This window comes from Bactrocera latifrons, unplaced genomic scaffold, assembly GCF_001853355.1.
Source record: "Bactrocera latifrons isolate USDA-ARS-PBARC rearing strain unplaced genomic scaffold, ASM185335v1 scaffold_304, whole genome shotgun sequence".
NCBI classification, from domain to species: domain Eukaryota; kingdom Metazoa; phylum Arthropoda; class Insecta; order Diptera; family Tephritidae; genus Bactrocera; species Bactrocera latifrons.
Window position 1 is genome coordinate 160,165 of NW_017536675.1, and position 16,972 is coordinate 177,136.

The 16,972-nt window shown below is 41.2% G+C and overlaps 2 protein-coding genes across 3 annotated transcripts in view; both read right to left on the bottom strand.

Moving 5' to 3' along the window:
• Positions 1-923: 923 nt before the first annotated feature.
• On the bottom strand, positions 924-7,811 carry LOC108970652. Its single transcript, XM_018936151.1, has 11 exons — positions 7,206-7,811; positions 6,978-7,114; positions 5,194-5,335; positions 4,954-5,127; positions 4,651-4,810; positions 4,306-4,447; positions 4,085-4,243; positions 3,404-3,565; positions 3,168-3,339; positions 2,444-3,104; positions 924-2,275 (listed from the first exon to the last, which is right to left on the bottom strand). The coding sequence occupies exons 1-11, from the start codon at positions 7,795-7,797 to the stop codon at positions 1,876-1,878; spliced, it is 2,901 nt and encodes a 966-aa protein (XP_018791696.1). The 5' UTR covers positions 7,798-7,811; the 3' UTR covers positions 924-1,875.
• A 597-nt stretch (positions 7,812-8,408) lies between these two features.
• Positions 8,409-16,972, bottom strand: part of LOC108970658 — a 37,321-nt gene continuing 28,757 nt past the window's right edge. For both annotated transcript variants that reach the window (XM_018936165.1, XM_018936166.1), the window contains exon 2: positions 8,409-9,340. In XM_018936165.1, coding sequence (XP_018791710.1) covers positions 8,419-8,772 — 354 coding nt within the window. In that variant the 5' untranslated portion in view covers positions 8,773-9,340 and the 3' untranslated portion in view covers positions 8,409-8,418. The remainder of the gene's footprint in view (positions 9,341-16,972) is intronic.

A 16,972-nucleotide genomic window follows, 5' to 3' on the forward strand; every position in this document is an offset into this window, starting at 1 on the left:
TGTTGTTGGTGGTGGTGAAGGTAAAAAACGTAGTTGTAAAAGTTTTGCTCTCACTTGTTTACCGTTACTTGATTGACTATCAAAATGCTAATGCATCATTAATAATACTCGAAAAGTACATTGCGCCTATATATGTGTAGCTATGTATGTATAAGTATATAAGTGTATGTAAGTACGTAAGTATTTATACATATTTGTATTTAATTTTTTATTTTTATTTTTGTAGTTTGTAGAATCTTTTATGCTCTCTTGCAAGTTTTTAGTTTTTTTCTGGCTTACATAAATAGGTTTAGAAGTATATATGTATGTATGTATTTCGTTATATAAAATTATATTAACAACATTTTACTTCATTTTTTTTTCTTTTTTTTTTGAGTTGAGAAAAAGTGAAATAATAGTTTCTAAGAGACTAGAAGTGTAAATACATTCGCGAATCAGATCTTCTTTGAATATACATACTTCCATGTTTGTATGTACTGTCTGCACTGTAAGAATATTTGGTGCAAATTTTACTGTTATGTTCCGCTTAAAATTTTAGAATTTTTTCAATTTATTTTTTTCAATACACACCTTTCACCGTTACCTTCAAGGCCATAGTAGACAATATACGTGCGTTGACAGTTACAGTGATATCAAAAAGTAAGGGACATATTATTTTTTTACGCAAAACCAATCTGAAACATGGAGAGACTTTAACTTCAGTGGCACTGAAGCTATACTAGCCTTCACAAATGCAAAATATTGCTTACAAGTTCTTCGATCGGTCAGTTTATACGGATGTACGGCAGCTATATGCTATAGCAACTCGATCAGAACAATTTCTTGGCAAATTGCTTCATTCTCTTAATGCTCATGCCATGCTAAATTTCGTGAAGATATCGCGACAAATGAAAAGTTTGTTTATACTAACACTTGATTCCGATCGTTCAGTTTGTATGGCAGCTATATGCTATAGTGGTCAGATATCGGTCAATCCGACAAATGAGCAGCTTCTTGGCGAGAAAAGGACGGGTCCAAATTTTCAGTTCGATATCTCGTATACGTATAGACGAACAACAGACGGACGTTGCTAAATCAACTCAGCTTGTTACGTTCATCATCTTTTATAGAGTGCCCGAAGATTCTTTCTGAGTGTAACAAACTTCGTGGCAAATTTTAATACATACAGGTTTGCTTCGGAAGTAGTAAAACTCGATACATTTATTACGTGAAAGATGCCGTTTAAGTTTGTCCAATCTCCAAAAAGTTCTCGAACCTTTACATTTCAGAACCGAAATATTTTTATAAAATTTGCATTTTTTAGAGTCTAAGGAACCAAATACGACTTAAATCGGAATGCGATAAAAATTTGGATTAGAAGATTCCGGCAACAAGTTTACAGCCTAATGACCTTAATATCTCGATGGTTTATTTGTATCCACGAATTAAAATCGATAAAAACTTCGGTTAGAAGATTCCGCCGACAAGTACGGCGTTAAAAAAATAATACAAAAAGTTGTTGACTACCGAACCTGACCTTAATATTCCGATAGTTTATTGGAATCCACGGGCGCTCAATTCATTTTCTGCCTCGACTGCATATGTCTTCAAATAAAGCAGGGTATTCCAAGAAAATGTTTCGACTTGGGAGAACCGGTTTAGAAACCGGCGATTTGAACCTAGTTTTTCTAGCTTAGAAAACAATTAGACAGATTTTCAACTCCAACAGCTAGTTTCGGTTGGTTTCCAACACCACGCTCTCAGCGCTTTAAACGATTCAACATTCTATTTAAAATTTCAACGCTCGTACGTCATCTCCATGGCCTTGAACCCTTGCCTAGTATCAGTTATTGCACCAACTCTCTTACGTCTGTCTAACTTTTATTAATTATACGCCTACACCGATGTCGTTATCTGTTCGACATATTGTAGTGGTTTGGAGAGCGATTGTGAGCGTCGATGGCGGTAGCGCGGTGTCGTGGCGGCTCCGTGTATAGCTGCGACTGCCGCCGCCGTTGCTGTGGCCGCAGCAGCGCCAACACCCCTTTGATGATGCCGACACATGAAGTCGTAGTCGTGATCATGACGCGGCAAATAGATAACTTCACGTGATAAGGCAGTGGAAGAACCGAGACGCGATGTCGTCGTCGCTGCTGGCGTTGCCGTTGTCTTGCATCTGCACACCTGATTGCCGATGGTGGAGAGACCTTCAGGCACGCTGCGACTACGCGAGTTTTGCAAATAGTTCGTGGAGCCCTGATTGCAGGTGCACAGCAGCGGTTGATGTATGTGAGATCTGTGAATCGACAAGGTTTGGAATTTTCATTAGTTTTATATTGCGAAGTGTTGAATTAGAGGTAAAGCGAAATTAAATTGAAAAGTGAGCTGATTTCTTTTGGGTTGTTTCTTGAACCTTCATAAATCTTGCCGAAAAATATAAAATTCGAAATAAAGAAACACTCACCTCGGTGATGTCTGCGCCCACTGATAGCTGTCGTGGCAATTGCAATACCATTGTCCATTACAGCAGTACGGATTTTGGATGAAAGACAAGCTCTTCTGCAGTCGCTTGCCCATGCTGCGTCCCATGCTCGCATAACCCTGCTCAATATCATAGTGTGGACTCTGCGGTCGACTCATATCCGTCATATGGCCACGGCCTCGTGTCGCACCCGCACCGTGTACCGCACAGTTTTGCAGTTTGTGCACGCTCGGCATGCGCCAGCGATCACAGTAGGCATTATTGCGACAGAGATTCTCAAAGTCTACTTGATTCAGGCTTACACAACTGCGACTCATTAGTAAATCGGGCGCGGGATAATCACAGCCATTGTAGACATTAAAGTCCACCACGGGCTCATGAAAGCCATGTAGCTTGCAATATTGAGGAAATGGACGTAGCGTCGGTATAGCGCCATTGCCATGCTTCTTATTGTTGCCCTGACTGCTGATCTCCTGCTCCACGGTGGAGTAAGTCATGAAGAATATTATGATACCGCCAATAGCGGCGGCTGCTGAGCAAATAAAATAACCAGCGCGTCCATAATTTAGTGAGTAATCGTTCAGGAAGCTGGTCAGCGGTATGCTAATGAGCACCGGTAGCGATTCAGCGCCTTTGATGAGCCCTGAAAATGGTAATGTTTAACATTAAGAATTTCTACGTCATATTTCATATTTTATGGACTCACCCCATGCCTTCGAGAACTGTTTCACCTTAACGCGATCCAGCGTTAGTATTTTGAAGGCATAACGGAATCCGCCGAAACCAATGCCGTACATCCAGCCGAGTATACAAAACCAACGAAAGCTTACGACGAAGGACAGGCTCAATATCGAAATTGCTATCAGCGCAATAAATACCTGTAGAGTAGCGAATGTACTTTTGTAAAGAAATTTCGGGATCTTTTGTATTATGTGGACTTACCTGAGACACAATTTGTGAGGTTATTAAAAAGCTACCTATTGTAAAAGTCTTACGCAATATTGTACCGGCTATAAATACGCCGATTGTGGTAGAGACGCCTAAAAAAGTCTGCAGCAGTACCAAATCTTCTATATCGGGGCCCTCCTTGGCAACAGTCAAGGTCTAGAAGAAAACAAAATTTAAGTTATACAGAATTATATGGAGGTTCAAACTCAAATACTAAATATTGCAGCCCATTTCTCAATTAGTTTGTTGTAATAAGATCGAGATCGAATGGGTATTTGTTTTAGAGTGCAGCTGGCTTAGAAACAAAAAACAAAACATTTTTTACCAGGGTTCTATTCAGTTCGAAGCGAAGTGGTCTGAGATAAGCAGGGGTCATGAGAAACCTTAGGCATCTCGAAGGCTGAATGATATAGTCCCTATTTGAGGAGTATTCTCATCCAAATTTTATTCTACCATATGAAGTAGCCGCGCATTTTTATCCGATTTAGCTCAAGTTAAATGAGCTTATAAAGTAATTATTAGTATATCGAGACATATTAAAAAGCACAATTTTGCAAGAACTATTTGACATTCATGAAGCACTTGAAGTCTTATGATGTAGTAACCTATGTATAGGTCACTTTATCAAAGTTCGGTTCTGTAGTCCATAATTTTGAGAATATTTTAAAAGTTTACCATTGAGATCATGGGCGTGTAAATTCCCAACGCCGCCACGGCAGCTGATACGAGAAGTATTTTCACATTAGTTGATTTGAAGGGTGATATGTCGATAAATAAATAACGGACTGTTTTCTGTTCTGTTGTGACCACAGCTCTGGATTTGTTCTCATGCATCTGTGGACAAAGATTTTTCATTTTAAACTATTAGTTGATACAAAATAACTTCCAGCCTCAACCTTTTTTCTCTGGTTTTTCAAATGTTGTATGGCGCGCCTTTGGGGATGATATAGTGATGCGGGTCTATATAATAAACCCATAAAGAAACTAACTGCTACGAGGCCAGCAACAATTTGGAGACCAACACGCCAACCAGCATTGCTGAAAGTAGAGATTTAGTTTTTTATTTTCTGTCTTTGAAGGTCGCTTTTTGCTGAGCAAATAGTGGTGCGAAGCGCAGTGCTGAGAGTAAAGCCGGTATGAGGGCTCTCCCCTCTGACTTTCTTCGCGGTTGAGTTATGTTTTCATTTTCATTTCTAATATAGACTATTTGCTCTTGAAGTCTTGAAGAAGAAAGTACTTACCCAACACCCTCTCGCAGTATCACAGAGAAAATCGATATGCCCACGCCTTCGCCAGACATGGCGACCATTTCGACAAATTGCCTACGTCGCTTAAAATAATTACCTAACATTATTGTGGACGATTCACGAACCATGGCCACAGCTATACCAAAAACAATACCTAGAAGGAGTACAAAATGCTGAGTGTTGTATATTTTTTCTAAAGAAAATATGCCTTCTTGAACTTAGGTATATTAATAAGTAATATGAATAAATATTAAAGCTTCTTGAACGTGTTTACTTTCCTTAATAAACAACACTTACCATAACTAAAAAATATTTGCCCCAACTCCGTTGCGAAGGAGGTAAATAGTATGCCTAACGGCAGCACTAGACCACCGACCACTGCCATCAGTCGCGTCGATTTCTTTCGACAAAATGTGATCACAAACGGTGATAGTAACATAGAAATTGACCAGTTTAAAGCACCAACCCACTCTGTAACAGAAGGAAGTGAAAGAGAGTGTGAAATTTATATGATATAATCTAAAAGCAGTGTCTTACCAATGCCATTGGAGTCTCTCAGATGTTCTATAGCATAGAAAAGCAATAGACCGCTTGACAGCTGTAAACCTGTCGTTAGTATATGCACCAAAAAGGCTATGCTACATATGATCCAACCCCAGCCGCCATCCGGATAGAAATACTACAATGGGAAGAGAAATTTTAAGGTCATTATTTTACCATTAACCTAGCCCAACTTTGTCGTTGTTAATGCTGACACGAAATTTTATGGGTAGAAACTCTGGAGACTGAAAATTACAAATGTAGATGTCGCTTTGTTCAAGATTATATAAATAGATAAAAAAGTATTATTCTTTCGGGGTTCTAAAAATACAGTTAGTTAGTCTTTAGTAGATTTGATAAAATCAATCAATTCCATATAAGAAGATGTGAATAGAACTAGGCGTCTGGTGAAACTCCCAAGCTTACAGGATGGACGCCAATGAGCCAATGGCCTGTTAAAAGCCACACACAAATAGGGAGAACTAGCCTTACTGCTTGCAAAGATATCATTAGATCTACTGCGATTAATCTATGGCCGAAAAGGCGCTGGCCAAGCTTCGGCGAAGCCTAGCTATCTAGTACTAGAACAAAAGGACCCGCTCCGATTCTACCGATAGCGGTTATAGGGTACCTTTCCTTGCTATCTCAACAGCTTTACAATTTTCTGCGATTCCACTATTATCCGACACCTCTGCTTTCTTTGTGAAAGATCACTGTTCTAAAGGAGGCTGCACTCCGGAGCAGCAAATCTACTGCTACCTTAATGGCCGCAACTTTGGCTTGGGAGATACCGCAATAGTTAGCAAGTCTAAAACTGGAGTTGATAGAGAGCTCTCGACAGTAAACCCCTCCACCAAGAAGCTCACTGCCCCTTTCTTCCGGAGGCTTCTTCTGAATCATAGCTCCCTCGTTGTTATATGGGCAGCGAAGGAGCCACCAGAGCTCAGTTTGACGACTACATGAGCCAGATGATCCGGTATGAAGTAAAACTGTCTGAGGATATCCGAGTGTTCAGACACGTGTGATATTTTCTAGAGCCCTCCACCATTTAAAGACTCCATAAAACATAATGGGCTTGACATAGAGCCAGAGGGCCATTTTTGGTGAGAGACCCCAAATCTTTTCAATGGCTCCTCTACAGCAGTATAGGGCAATCGAGGCCCTTTTCCCTCTCTTCCATATTCGGCTTCCAATAAAACTGTCTTTCTAAGATGAGCCCTAGATATTTCATTGTATCCGCCGGTTGAAAGCGGAAGTCTTTTATATACGGCAGCGGTGCTACCGGGACCTTCTAGTAAATAAAAGCATCTCGGTTTTATTTGGGTTGAAAGCGAGACAACTTAAGACCGCCCAGTTTGTTATTACGCTGAGACAGTCCTTTGACTATAAGTACTAGATCGTCTGCATAAGCAATTACCCGGCAGCAAAGATCCTCAAGTATTTTAAGCAGGTCGTTAAAGACCAGGATCCATATAAAATCAAAGAAAACTTCACCGTACTCGCATTTCGCCGCGCGCACATGTTGCCTCATTCCGTTTCAATCATTTTGTCGTTCAGAAGACCTAAGACCACGAAGTGAACTTAAAGCATTTTAATGATATTGATTTGTTTTATATTATGTGCTGACAATAAAAGGGCGCTGTTTATTGTCATTTGCTTTTATATAACCAAAAATTTAAATTTTAACGCAGGGATAAAACATTCGATTTAAGCAACACCGAAACGTTTATTTTCCAACATAAAATTACTGTAAATCCCTAAAGCTTAATCGCTAAACATACCTGTCTAATTCCTGCCGTGTCAACACCAGTACGCCGCAGGGCTGGTATATTTCGGTGCAGCATGTGAAATTCACGGTCGTGGAAACCCGGAAATGCCGAATCCTCCTCATCGGTCAAATGTGTATTGTGCTCATAGCCTGCGGGAGCAAAATAAAAGAAAACAAAACAAAAGACGCGCTTGAAATTTATTAACCCCAACAGTAATCCATCATTGTTGAGCTAACTCACCGAAATAACAGCCGTTGGGCACCAAAGGTTTATGACTGTCATGCAGTAGCGCGGCGCGTGGATACTGCTGTTGTTGCTGCTGGTGTGGGTGCGTTGGCGGCGCTTGCTGCTGACAAGCATGGCCCAACCCACTGCCAGCATACATGCATGTAGGCGCCGCAGCTGCCTGGTTGGCATTGTACAGATGACAGCAAGGTGTTGCGGCCGCATACTGACTCGGGTGCCATGTGTGACTGCCACTCACACCCGCGCCAACGCCACCAGCACCACCACCACCGGCAACAGCCGGCAAATGACGCGCACAGTACGCGCGTTGTGGTGTGTCCAACGGTGCGGCGGCTGCTGACGATGGCAATGTTGCATAGCTGCCATAAAGATCCATATTTTGTAGCGCGGTAATGGAACGCGAATGCGAGAGCGCGCATGGCTGACGTTTCAGCGTGCCGCCGCTGGCACCGCCAACATGTGACGGCTGCATACCGCCATGATCGAGTGGATAATGGACACTTGATTGCTGCCGCAGACAACGATTGGAACCATAGAGTTGTTGGCGCGTGACGGTCTTTTTTGCGGTGGCTGTGGTGGTGGCCATGTTGCTGCTGCTGTTGCTGTCACTTGGCGTGGGCGGGTCTTCGCGCGTGACGTTGCTTATTGGTGGCGCGGGCAGGGGACGCTGTTGTTGGTGTTGTTGTTGCTGTTGATAATCGTAGTTGCTGCCGGCGACACGCGTCTGTGGTATTGCTTGTGTTGGCTGCGCTGGAGTTTTTGCTTGGTGTTGTAGTTGTGGCTCCGTTACGGCAGCGGCGCTTTGTTGTAGGCTCAGAGTGGAGCCCAAATTGGAGAGACGCGGACAGGAGACCCACCAAGTGATTGGTTGATTGTTGTATCTACAGCGCTGACACAAATAACGCGTCGCGGTCACGGCCGGTGTAGCAATGGACGATGTAAATTCTTGTTGCAATTGCTGCGCTCTGTTGATTTTCGGGGTGAGTGCTGTCGGTTTGTAGGACACAAACGCCAAAGATGTTGATTTCGCTGCAGACGCGTTTTTTGCTGTCGTCGAAGTCGCTGTCGCTGCGGCTGTTGACGCGTCTACTGCATGCGCCTCCTTTGCGGCTTTGGCGCTGTGCTTGGTTGTGCGCGCCGCGGTGAATGTGAGCGCGCAAGTGACTGTGGACCTATCGGGATGTGTGCAGGCTTGATTATTCCTTCGTCACACGGCACAACGCTGACAAAGCACTGGACTGCGCGACGGGCGGGTACGTACTAAACTCGAGTATTGACGTGTTTGCTGATGTGTCGACTGATAATGCTGTTGCGCTACTTGTTCGCTGGCGCTGATGTGTGGACAATGTGGTTGTTGTTGTTGCTGTTGCTGGTGTTGCTGTATTAAATCGCAATGCTGCGTTAGCTGTGGACAACTGCCGTACAATGCGGACGATGAATTCGACAATCGGCGATAGCAATCACCATTGGCCATTATATCGCTCGGACGGCGATCGGTGATGTTGGTGCTGCACGAGGCGCGGTCGCTGCAATTGCAATCACATGAACAGTTGTATTTCATTTTATACGCGGCGCTTCAACACCGACCAAACACAATGTCGCGCAAATAAAGAAAAAACCGAAAACTAACGCAACAGCTTGCAGCTAACGCCTGGGCGCAACAACTAAACCCCAACAAACAACCAAGTCCGCAAGTAAACCCGAAAATAATAATAACTTTGTATACGACAGGGATTGCGCGCTGTATGGTGCCACCGCGCGCTATCACTCTTCTCGTTTTATTGTTGTCGTGGGAGTTGTTGCAAAAACTTGGACGGTGCGCGCCGCGCACTCGACGTTGTTGCGTTCCGCAGTCCAACTCACTCAGCTCATGTGAGCCGGCACTTGTGGTTGTTGTTGTGTGCGTCGTTGTTGCTTTTATTTTTAATATTTTTATTATTTTTATTATTTTTGTTATTGTTGCTGTTGGTGGCAGTGTTAGTAGCGGTTATGGTTGTGGCAGCGTGAGCAGTGGCGGTGGGAGCGGCAGCAGCAACAGCCGTGGCGCGCGTAATGACAGTGGCAATGACACTGTTGCACATCATTTGGGAGCGATCAGCAGCATTTTGTGGCAGGCGGCAGTGAAATGGCTGCAAAAGGATAACGTCACAAAAATACAACAACACACATATGTCATATTGAAGTGCAAATTTAATTTAACAATGCCATAAACAGCGCGCTTAAATACTTTAAATGAGCCGATAAAATATATATTTTAATATTTTTAAAGCAAAAGCGCACACAAACACATCTCTATATATGTATATATATATATATATGTATAAATGCATATACTAAATGTGCGTTTGAGTGGTTGCGCATAATTTCGCAATGAAACAATTTCAGCCGCATTTGCATAAGCGTAAAATGTTAATGCCGCTTGTGGTTGCACGGTGGTGAGTAGGCGACTGAAAGTTGAAGAAATTTATGCGCAAAATTTTCAAGCTTTAATTTTGCTGGAAATTTAGATTTAATTAAGTGAAGTCTTACCGCTGCCTTAGCAACCGCGCAGAGTTTGAAGAAGAGACCTATTATATTAAGAATTTATTATCTAAGCAATTTTTCAAAAAAAAAAAAAAAACTCATTAGCTAGCTTGCACATATCCATAACAGTTCTTTGTTAGAGAATATATTGTATATAAAAAGACCCGGGCTCTAAGCACAGAAAATTCTTACTTCGCCACTAGAAAATTGAACCGAAAACCGTAAAAAAATAACTGTTATCTAAGCCGGACTCATTCTTCTTCTAAAAAAAACAATCAGAAGTTCCATATATTCGCAAAATTTTCCCAGATCTCGGCTCTCCACTTCTACCATAAATAGTTTACAAAGCGAAATATATTTTGTCTGTCTAACAAACTGAGACCCTCTCAATATAATCAGAATCACTCAATGCTCTCGATTCCAAATTGATAAGCTCAATATATGCGCTCAAAGGTATTAGAAAATGCTGTTGCTTTTATTGTTGTAACGGGTATATGATCCCCGTTAAGATGGTAAGATTTCGATAAGTTGTCGTCGACGTCATCCAACGGTAAGTCCGGGAAACGTGCTGTTTCGATGGGGTCGGACTAAAGGAAAAAAGTGTCAGATGAGTAGGATTAGGAGGGCATGCAAAGAGGTGGCCAATATTTTGCGGGTCCTACAGTACCCAGAACGAAGCTGTGATCTGCGTTGCCTCCCGCCAAAGGCCCCGATAAATTTTAGTATTAGAAAATAGCATCAGGTAGTCTTACATAAATTTGTATCCAACAGTTACTTGGTTGCAATTTCAATCATAGAATCAAAATCCTTTTTAACATGAACAATGTTGTAGAGAATTGGAGGAAGAAACTACCTTCGAATCAATATGTCAACTCAAAGTTCTCACTTTATGTTTGAAAACAGTTAGGTTATACAAGTTCTGTTGACTTAGTACAAAGAGACTGTTTTCATAAAATTCTTTGCATCACAAAAAGTCCCGATCAAACGGATTTCCTATTCATGCATAAAATCTAAATCTGTTTCCTCGAAAACCCTAAATTTAAAAAAAAAATTAAGCTTGGTGAGCCTTGCAATCGATTAAAATAAGTACCCAGTCGAGGTTTACTGACTAGTAGATAAAGTGTGAAATTTAAAATTTTAGACTAAAACCCTTTTTCTATGGTATCTCCTGAGCTCAACAAACAGAAAAATTTTACAATAGTCTTCATCACATTTAACATCAACCTACGACAAGTTACTGTTTGATTCATAGTTAGTTAAGGCTTTTTACTTTTTTATATCAAAGAACGTGTTTCTACTACTTTCATACTCCCACCACAGACAGCGTTGGATCTTTCATGGTTAGGCAGTCGGTCTCCTTTCGAAAAACTGGTCCCAGCTAGTGGCCGCTGGTTGGAATAGACCATCTCACATAAGTCGATATTGGCATGGCACACTCTTCTGCATTATGAAACCGATGCAGGTCCAAAAAGTTACATGGTGACATTTGGGGTACCACAAGAGTCCGTACTAGGTACAGCGGTCACATTGAAGATTGTTCTTGCAACACAAAAGTTACTGAGAAACCTTGGCGTTATGATCGATACGCAGCCTAATTTCAAAGCGTCAATGTGGAACTGTGGTGCGGCGGCTACAGTGACAGCGGTCCTATCGAGAATCATGGCCAACATTCGTAACCCAAGCCAAAGAGAGAGAACTCTACTAGCTAAAGATAACTAGTCAATGATTATGTGTGCAGCTTCTGTAATACAAAGGCTTAGAGTTGCTTGCGGGTTGAGAACGGTATTACACGAAGAGGTCTCTATCAGCTGGCCTTGGAGTTAAGAAGAGTCTATCTTCAAAAAACAACGCGATTAAAAACGAGATACATTCCGACGAGTGGCAAAAAACAAAACAAAAAAAAACGCAAGATAGTGAAAGTTGGACATAATGGCTCGTTAGGAATACTTATAACAGCCTGGTTTGACAAAAAATTCGGTCCCATTAATGCAGTTCTTTTCAGGCCATGTCGCCCAACAAATAGTGAATCACATGCTGCGATGACAGCTGATATGGAATAAAATGAAAGAGTGGTCCGCAATAGAACTAAGAAATATGTAGCTAACAATGAGATAACGGCAGCGAAGAAACATAATACCACATTAACAACCCTGAATGGTGTGTCTGAAGAGGCACTTTTCGCCCAGTTTGGCTTTGATAAGTAGAGAATCACTTCAAGCCATGTTCGAGCTATAAAGTGAATGCCGCAAAATCTCCCAAAAAATCTTTGTGAGCTACTGGCGTCCTATTATCGATATGTTTGGCCTGCGTTATCCCAATGGAACATAATTTCTTTTCTACTGACCAAAGCTGACCGCTTCTAACCGATTGATAAGTTCAGGAGATCGAATTATTAATAGTCAGGTCTGAGGATTGACAAGAGTTTGGTGGCCGTTTACCGCAACTGCTCCTATTTTCTAAGAATCGCTCAATTTTATATCAACGAATTTTTAAAATATTCTAGATTAAACTGTAAAACAATATTTAACAAGTAAAGCTAAGTTCGGGTATCACCGAACATTTTATACTGTCGCATGATAAAGAGATAATCGAGATTTCATTATCCGTCATTTATATTACATACTTTTTTATTTTGCTGTAAAATTAATTAGATTAGATCAATTTGTGTACTTTGAGTATTGAATTGTATTTTCATGTATTTTAATTGTATTGAAAAGTTATAGTCCGATCACGACAATTTTTCCACAAGGAATACCTCAGCTCGAATACCGTATTTTTGTAAAGTTTTATTCCGCTATCATCATTGGTTCCTAATGTATATATTATAGAGAGAAGGTATCAGATGGAATTCAAAATAGAGTTATATTGGAAGAAGGCGTGGTTGTGAACCAATTTCACCCATATTTCGTACATGTCATCAGGGTCTTAAGAAAATATTATATACCGAATTTCATTGAAATCGGTTGAGTAGTTCCTGAGATATGGCTTTTGGTCCATAAGTGGGCGACGCCCCCCCCCCATTTTGAATTTCTAAAAAAAGGATGTTTGCAGCTTCCTCCTGTCATTTCTTCCGTAAAATTTAGTGTCTCTCACGTTTTTTGTTAGTCGGTTAACGCACTTTTAGTGATTTTTAACATAACCTTTGTATGGGAGGTGGGCGTGGTTATTATGCGATTTCTTCCATTTTTAAACTGTATATGGAAATGCCTGACGAAAACGACTCTACATAGTTTCGTTGACATAGCTGCAGTAGTTTCCGAGATATGTACAAACAGCTTACTAGGGGCGGGGCCACGCACACTTTTCCAAAAAATTACGTCCAAATATGTCCCTCCCTAATGCGAGCCTTTGCGCCAAATTTCATTTTAATATCTTTATTTATGGCTTAGTTATGACACTTTATAGGCTTTCGCTTTTCGCCATTTTGTGGGCGTGGCAGTGGGCCGATTTTGCCCATTTTCGAACTTAACCTTCTTATGGAACCAAGAAATACGAGTACCAAGTTTCATCATGATATCTCAATTTTTACNCTATAATACTCTCCTTAGCAACTTTGTTGTGTGTGTATAATAATTTAGACCATCAGTAGAATTTGCTTCGGTAGTCATTGGAGAACCCTTATTTACCTAAGTTTCAGGAAATATTAGAAATAATACAGAAATATTAGCAAATAACATTCCGTCATTTGAATTTGAGCCATAACGGGCCACCCTTGTTATATATAACTACAATCAAATAACATAACTTTCCGCATGAACGGGTGCCATTGAATACGTCGAAAGAGCTATTATTTATTTCCCTTTCGAAAAACATATTTCACATTGAAAACGATGAAACGGCGAACTTTCGCAAATAAATGCCTCCCACAAACAGCCACTTCGCCTGTTCATTCACGCATAAAATTCACTCATTTATTATTTTATGCGCACATACAGGCACACACATGCAGCGGCGCCTAACCTCAAACTACTTTCAAATTCACAATTCGCACGCGCATCATTAGCCAAACCGAAAGAAGTGAACGTAAATATTATTGTATGTCTATCAAAGTTAATTGCCGGCCTTCCGCTTCACAACGTGGCCACTTGCCGCCCGCCTCCACTCCACTCCCCTCGTTTCGTCACGTCCCGTCGCACCGTGTCGCACCCCTGCTAACCGGCGCAACCGCATATTTTGCTCATCAACATCAGCATTCAATCAATCTTTGTTGAATTTGTGTCAAGCCCAGTTAGCACATACACACAGCCAACCACATACACACACATACTATACATGCGCCCGTCCAAGCAGCTTTGCTGTATTTATAAGCATAAACAATATTCAGGCGTTCTGCCCGCTCAGCCGACAATCACTGCCAAATCGAGCAAATGAACTCCGCCCAACGAAGACGCTGCCGGCCACCGTCTGCCATCACAGAACCCGCCTGCCACACGTTCAGCATGCGGCGATGCAGCCATTTTCGATCACCCATCAATCGTTACATTGAGCTCGTGAGTAGCCTCAATGCACCCACTCACTCATACACACAGGTGAAACACACACACACGCACACACATGTACGCGTGCATAGCGTGCAGCGGCGCATATTTATCCGAGCAATTTGCTTGGTCTCATAAACATGCCAAGTTTGTAACGTATAGGCATCTGCTTATAATCCTTGAGCTATTTTTGGTGCTGAACTGCAATTTCGCCATCAACGACGTCGGCTTCGGAGCGTTTCGTTGCAGGCGCATCAACATATTTGAGTGCTGCCGCTACTGTCGCCACCGCTGCCACAGCTGTCCGCACGTAAATATTGTATATTGCATATTATAATAGTACAGTGCGCGGCAGAGTACCACATCCAGTGTATCATACTGTGGGACCACAGATGCTTACAGCTCTAGGCATTTCCTGCAGCCCTCTCGATCTGTCAATCTCATATTGAGGGTGTGTTAGTATTCCTCTCATGGTCTTGCAGTCACTTCTATCGATCATAACGATCTACCGTTTTGGACATGACTTTTGCAGTTTTGTACCCTGGTAACTCATTTCATGGGTTTTTTTTTTCGACCTCTGTCGAGATCGTCGCATAGACAATGCACGGGTTTCCCAATGTTTCACGTTTTCAGATGTTAACCTAGCACCATTCTTGGCAATCTCGTCCACTGTTTCATTGCCTTCGATGCCTTTGTGGCCTGGCACGCAGTAGAAGTGCACTTACTTATTTCTGGAAACTGTTTCCACTGCTGCCCTGCTTCTCAGAACACTTCTAGGCGATGTGCGATACGAGCTTATTGAATTGATTGCTGTAGATATTGACTCTGCAATTGCTTGCAGGTGCATTAGAGGCCAGCTCTCCAGATTTCGGAATAACAAAGACCTCAGTTTGAAATAAACTGCAGTGGCCCGGCAACTTAAAGGTTGTCTTAAGACTAACTCTAGTATATGCCCGCACCAACTCCATCTTCCATTTTCGAGCCATCATTATAAATGTTGAGAGTATGTTTTCGAAATGTCATTATAGTGAAACGATATTCTGAAAAAGCTACAGATCTGTCAGAAAACAGCATTCCGGACAGGTTGCCTCTTAATGTCTTTGGTCTGGTCTCTATCACAGTGAGGCCCGTATGCTTCCGGTTAGAGAAGATAACGAGGTCCTCTTCAAGCAGTTTCTACTAGGATGCTTTCACAGAACTTCGAGGCATGCAGTGACTGTCGTTACCAATAAATGACGTTTTTCGGGTCAAACCACCAACCATTGCAATAAAATATAAAATGAGTTCAAGAGTTGCCACCTGGTTAGTTTTTATTAAAAAAATTTTAATGACAAAATGGACATCAAACTAATCGGGTATTGGAAAGATTGATATATTAGCCACAATATGTCTGTCAAATATTTATAGGGGTGTTGCCACCTGTAAACTTTTTTTTATGGAATTATTTACAATATTTTCCAGTACTACTTATTTAATTGAATCTAAATAAAATAATTTCATTGAAAAATTTCTTTCGAAAATATTTTTACAAAAGTTTTTAAGAAAATATTTTTAATAAACTTGATGTTTTCAGAAGAGTTGCTTTTGAATGGCAAGACTTTAAAAGTTCGCGCAAATCGCTTCTATTTCATTACCCGTTAGTGTATCTAGGCTCAACAATATAAATTTTTATATAAATATATTTTATTTTCAAAATGATAGAACGTAAGCATCTTGCATATTGTCCTCCCATAAAAGCATGTATGCTTGTTTGCATCCACCAACAAGAACGTTTGCCTGCAAGTAAGAATAAAACAAAGGTGTTGCGATGGCCTTACAGCCTGCACTGTCGGAAATTTGCACCCAAAGCCAACTGGCAAGCGTGCCACTAAGTACGACTACAAAGAGCAGCCTTATCAACATGCGCGTCGAAACTCACACACCCATACTTGTATGCATGTGTGTTACCCAACTCCATGAAGCCCGAAAAGTCTAAGTTCGCACTTGCGCTTATTTATGTACACACATGAGTGTGTATGTGTGTGTGCGTGGTTCTATGAGTGGTCGTGGGTTTCATGTGTAACCACCAATTTGTTGCAGAGACGCACTTGGCAAGTGTTTTACTGGTTTCCGGTGAATCGGTTCTATGCAAATGTTGATGGCATTAGTAGGGATTTGATAATTGAATCAAGTGCTAGTTGGTTGAACAAAGGTAATTGTTAAGTTTCGGAAGACAACAAAAAGTGTGCGGAAACCGAATTAAGTTTGAAGTTACTCCTGTCTATGAGAACAATAGCGTCCTGGCGCCTCGCACTAAGAAGTTCCACAGGAGAGGTGCCAACTACAAAGCAAATTTATTGGCATCACTTCGTGCATAGACCAAAGTCGCTTGGTTTTGGTAGCTGACGCGAATGACAGGCAGGATTACAGAATTCAAAACTCAAACAAAAACTCCGTGCGAAACTGAGAGAGAGAGAGAGAGAAACTATTTCATGTAAATTTGATTTGATTTTCTAATCTTTTTGAACGCACAATGTGGCAGGGACTTGTAAAGTTTATAGGGCAAGCCATTGTTGACTTTAGAGGTTATGCGTGATTGTTTTTAGGGAGTAAGTTTTGAGGTGTTGTTTGTTTGGAGATGGGGATATATAAAGTACTTTGACGATTTCATTTTATTTCCGCTTTATTATGCTTATACTTATACTTATACTTATACTTATACTTATACTTATACTTATACTTATACTTATACTTATACTTATACTTATACTTATACTTATA

What these genes read in the sequence shown, in the direction of transcription:
- LOC108970652 (XM_018936151.1), bottom strand. Translation starts at nt 7,797, where the DNA reads ATGGCCACCACCACAGCCACCGCAAAAAAGACCGTCACGCGCCAACAA. An exon ending in GCCCAACGGCTGTTATTTCG is followed by an intron (nt 7,115 to 7,205) that starts GTGAGTTAGCTC and finishes TTGCTCCCGCAG; the next exon opens with GCTATGAGCACAATACACAT. An exon ending in CCTCACAAATTGTGTCTCAG is followed by an intron (nt 3,340 to 3,403) that starts GTAAGTCCACAT and finishes GCTACTCTACAG; the next exon opens with GTATTTATTGCGCTGATAGC.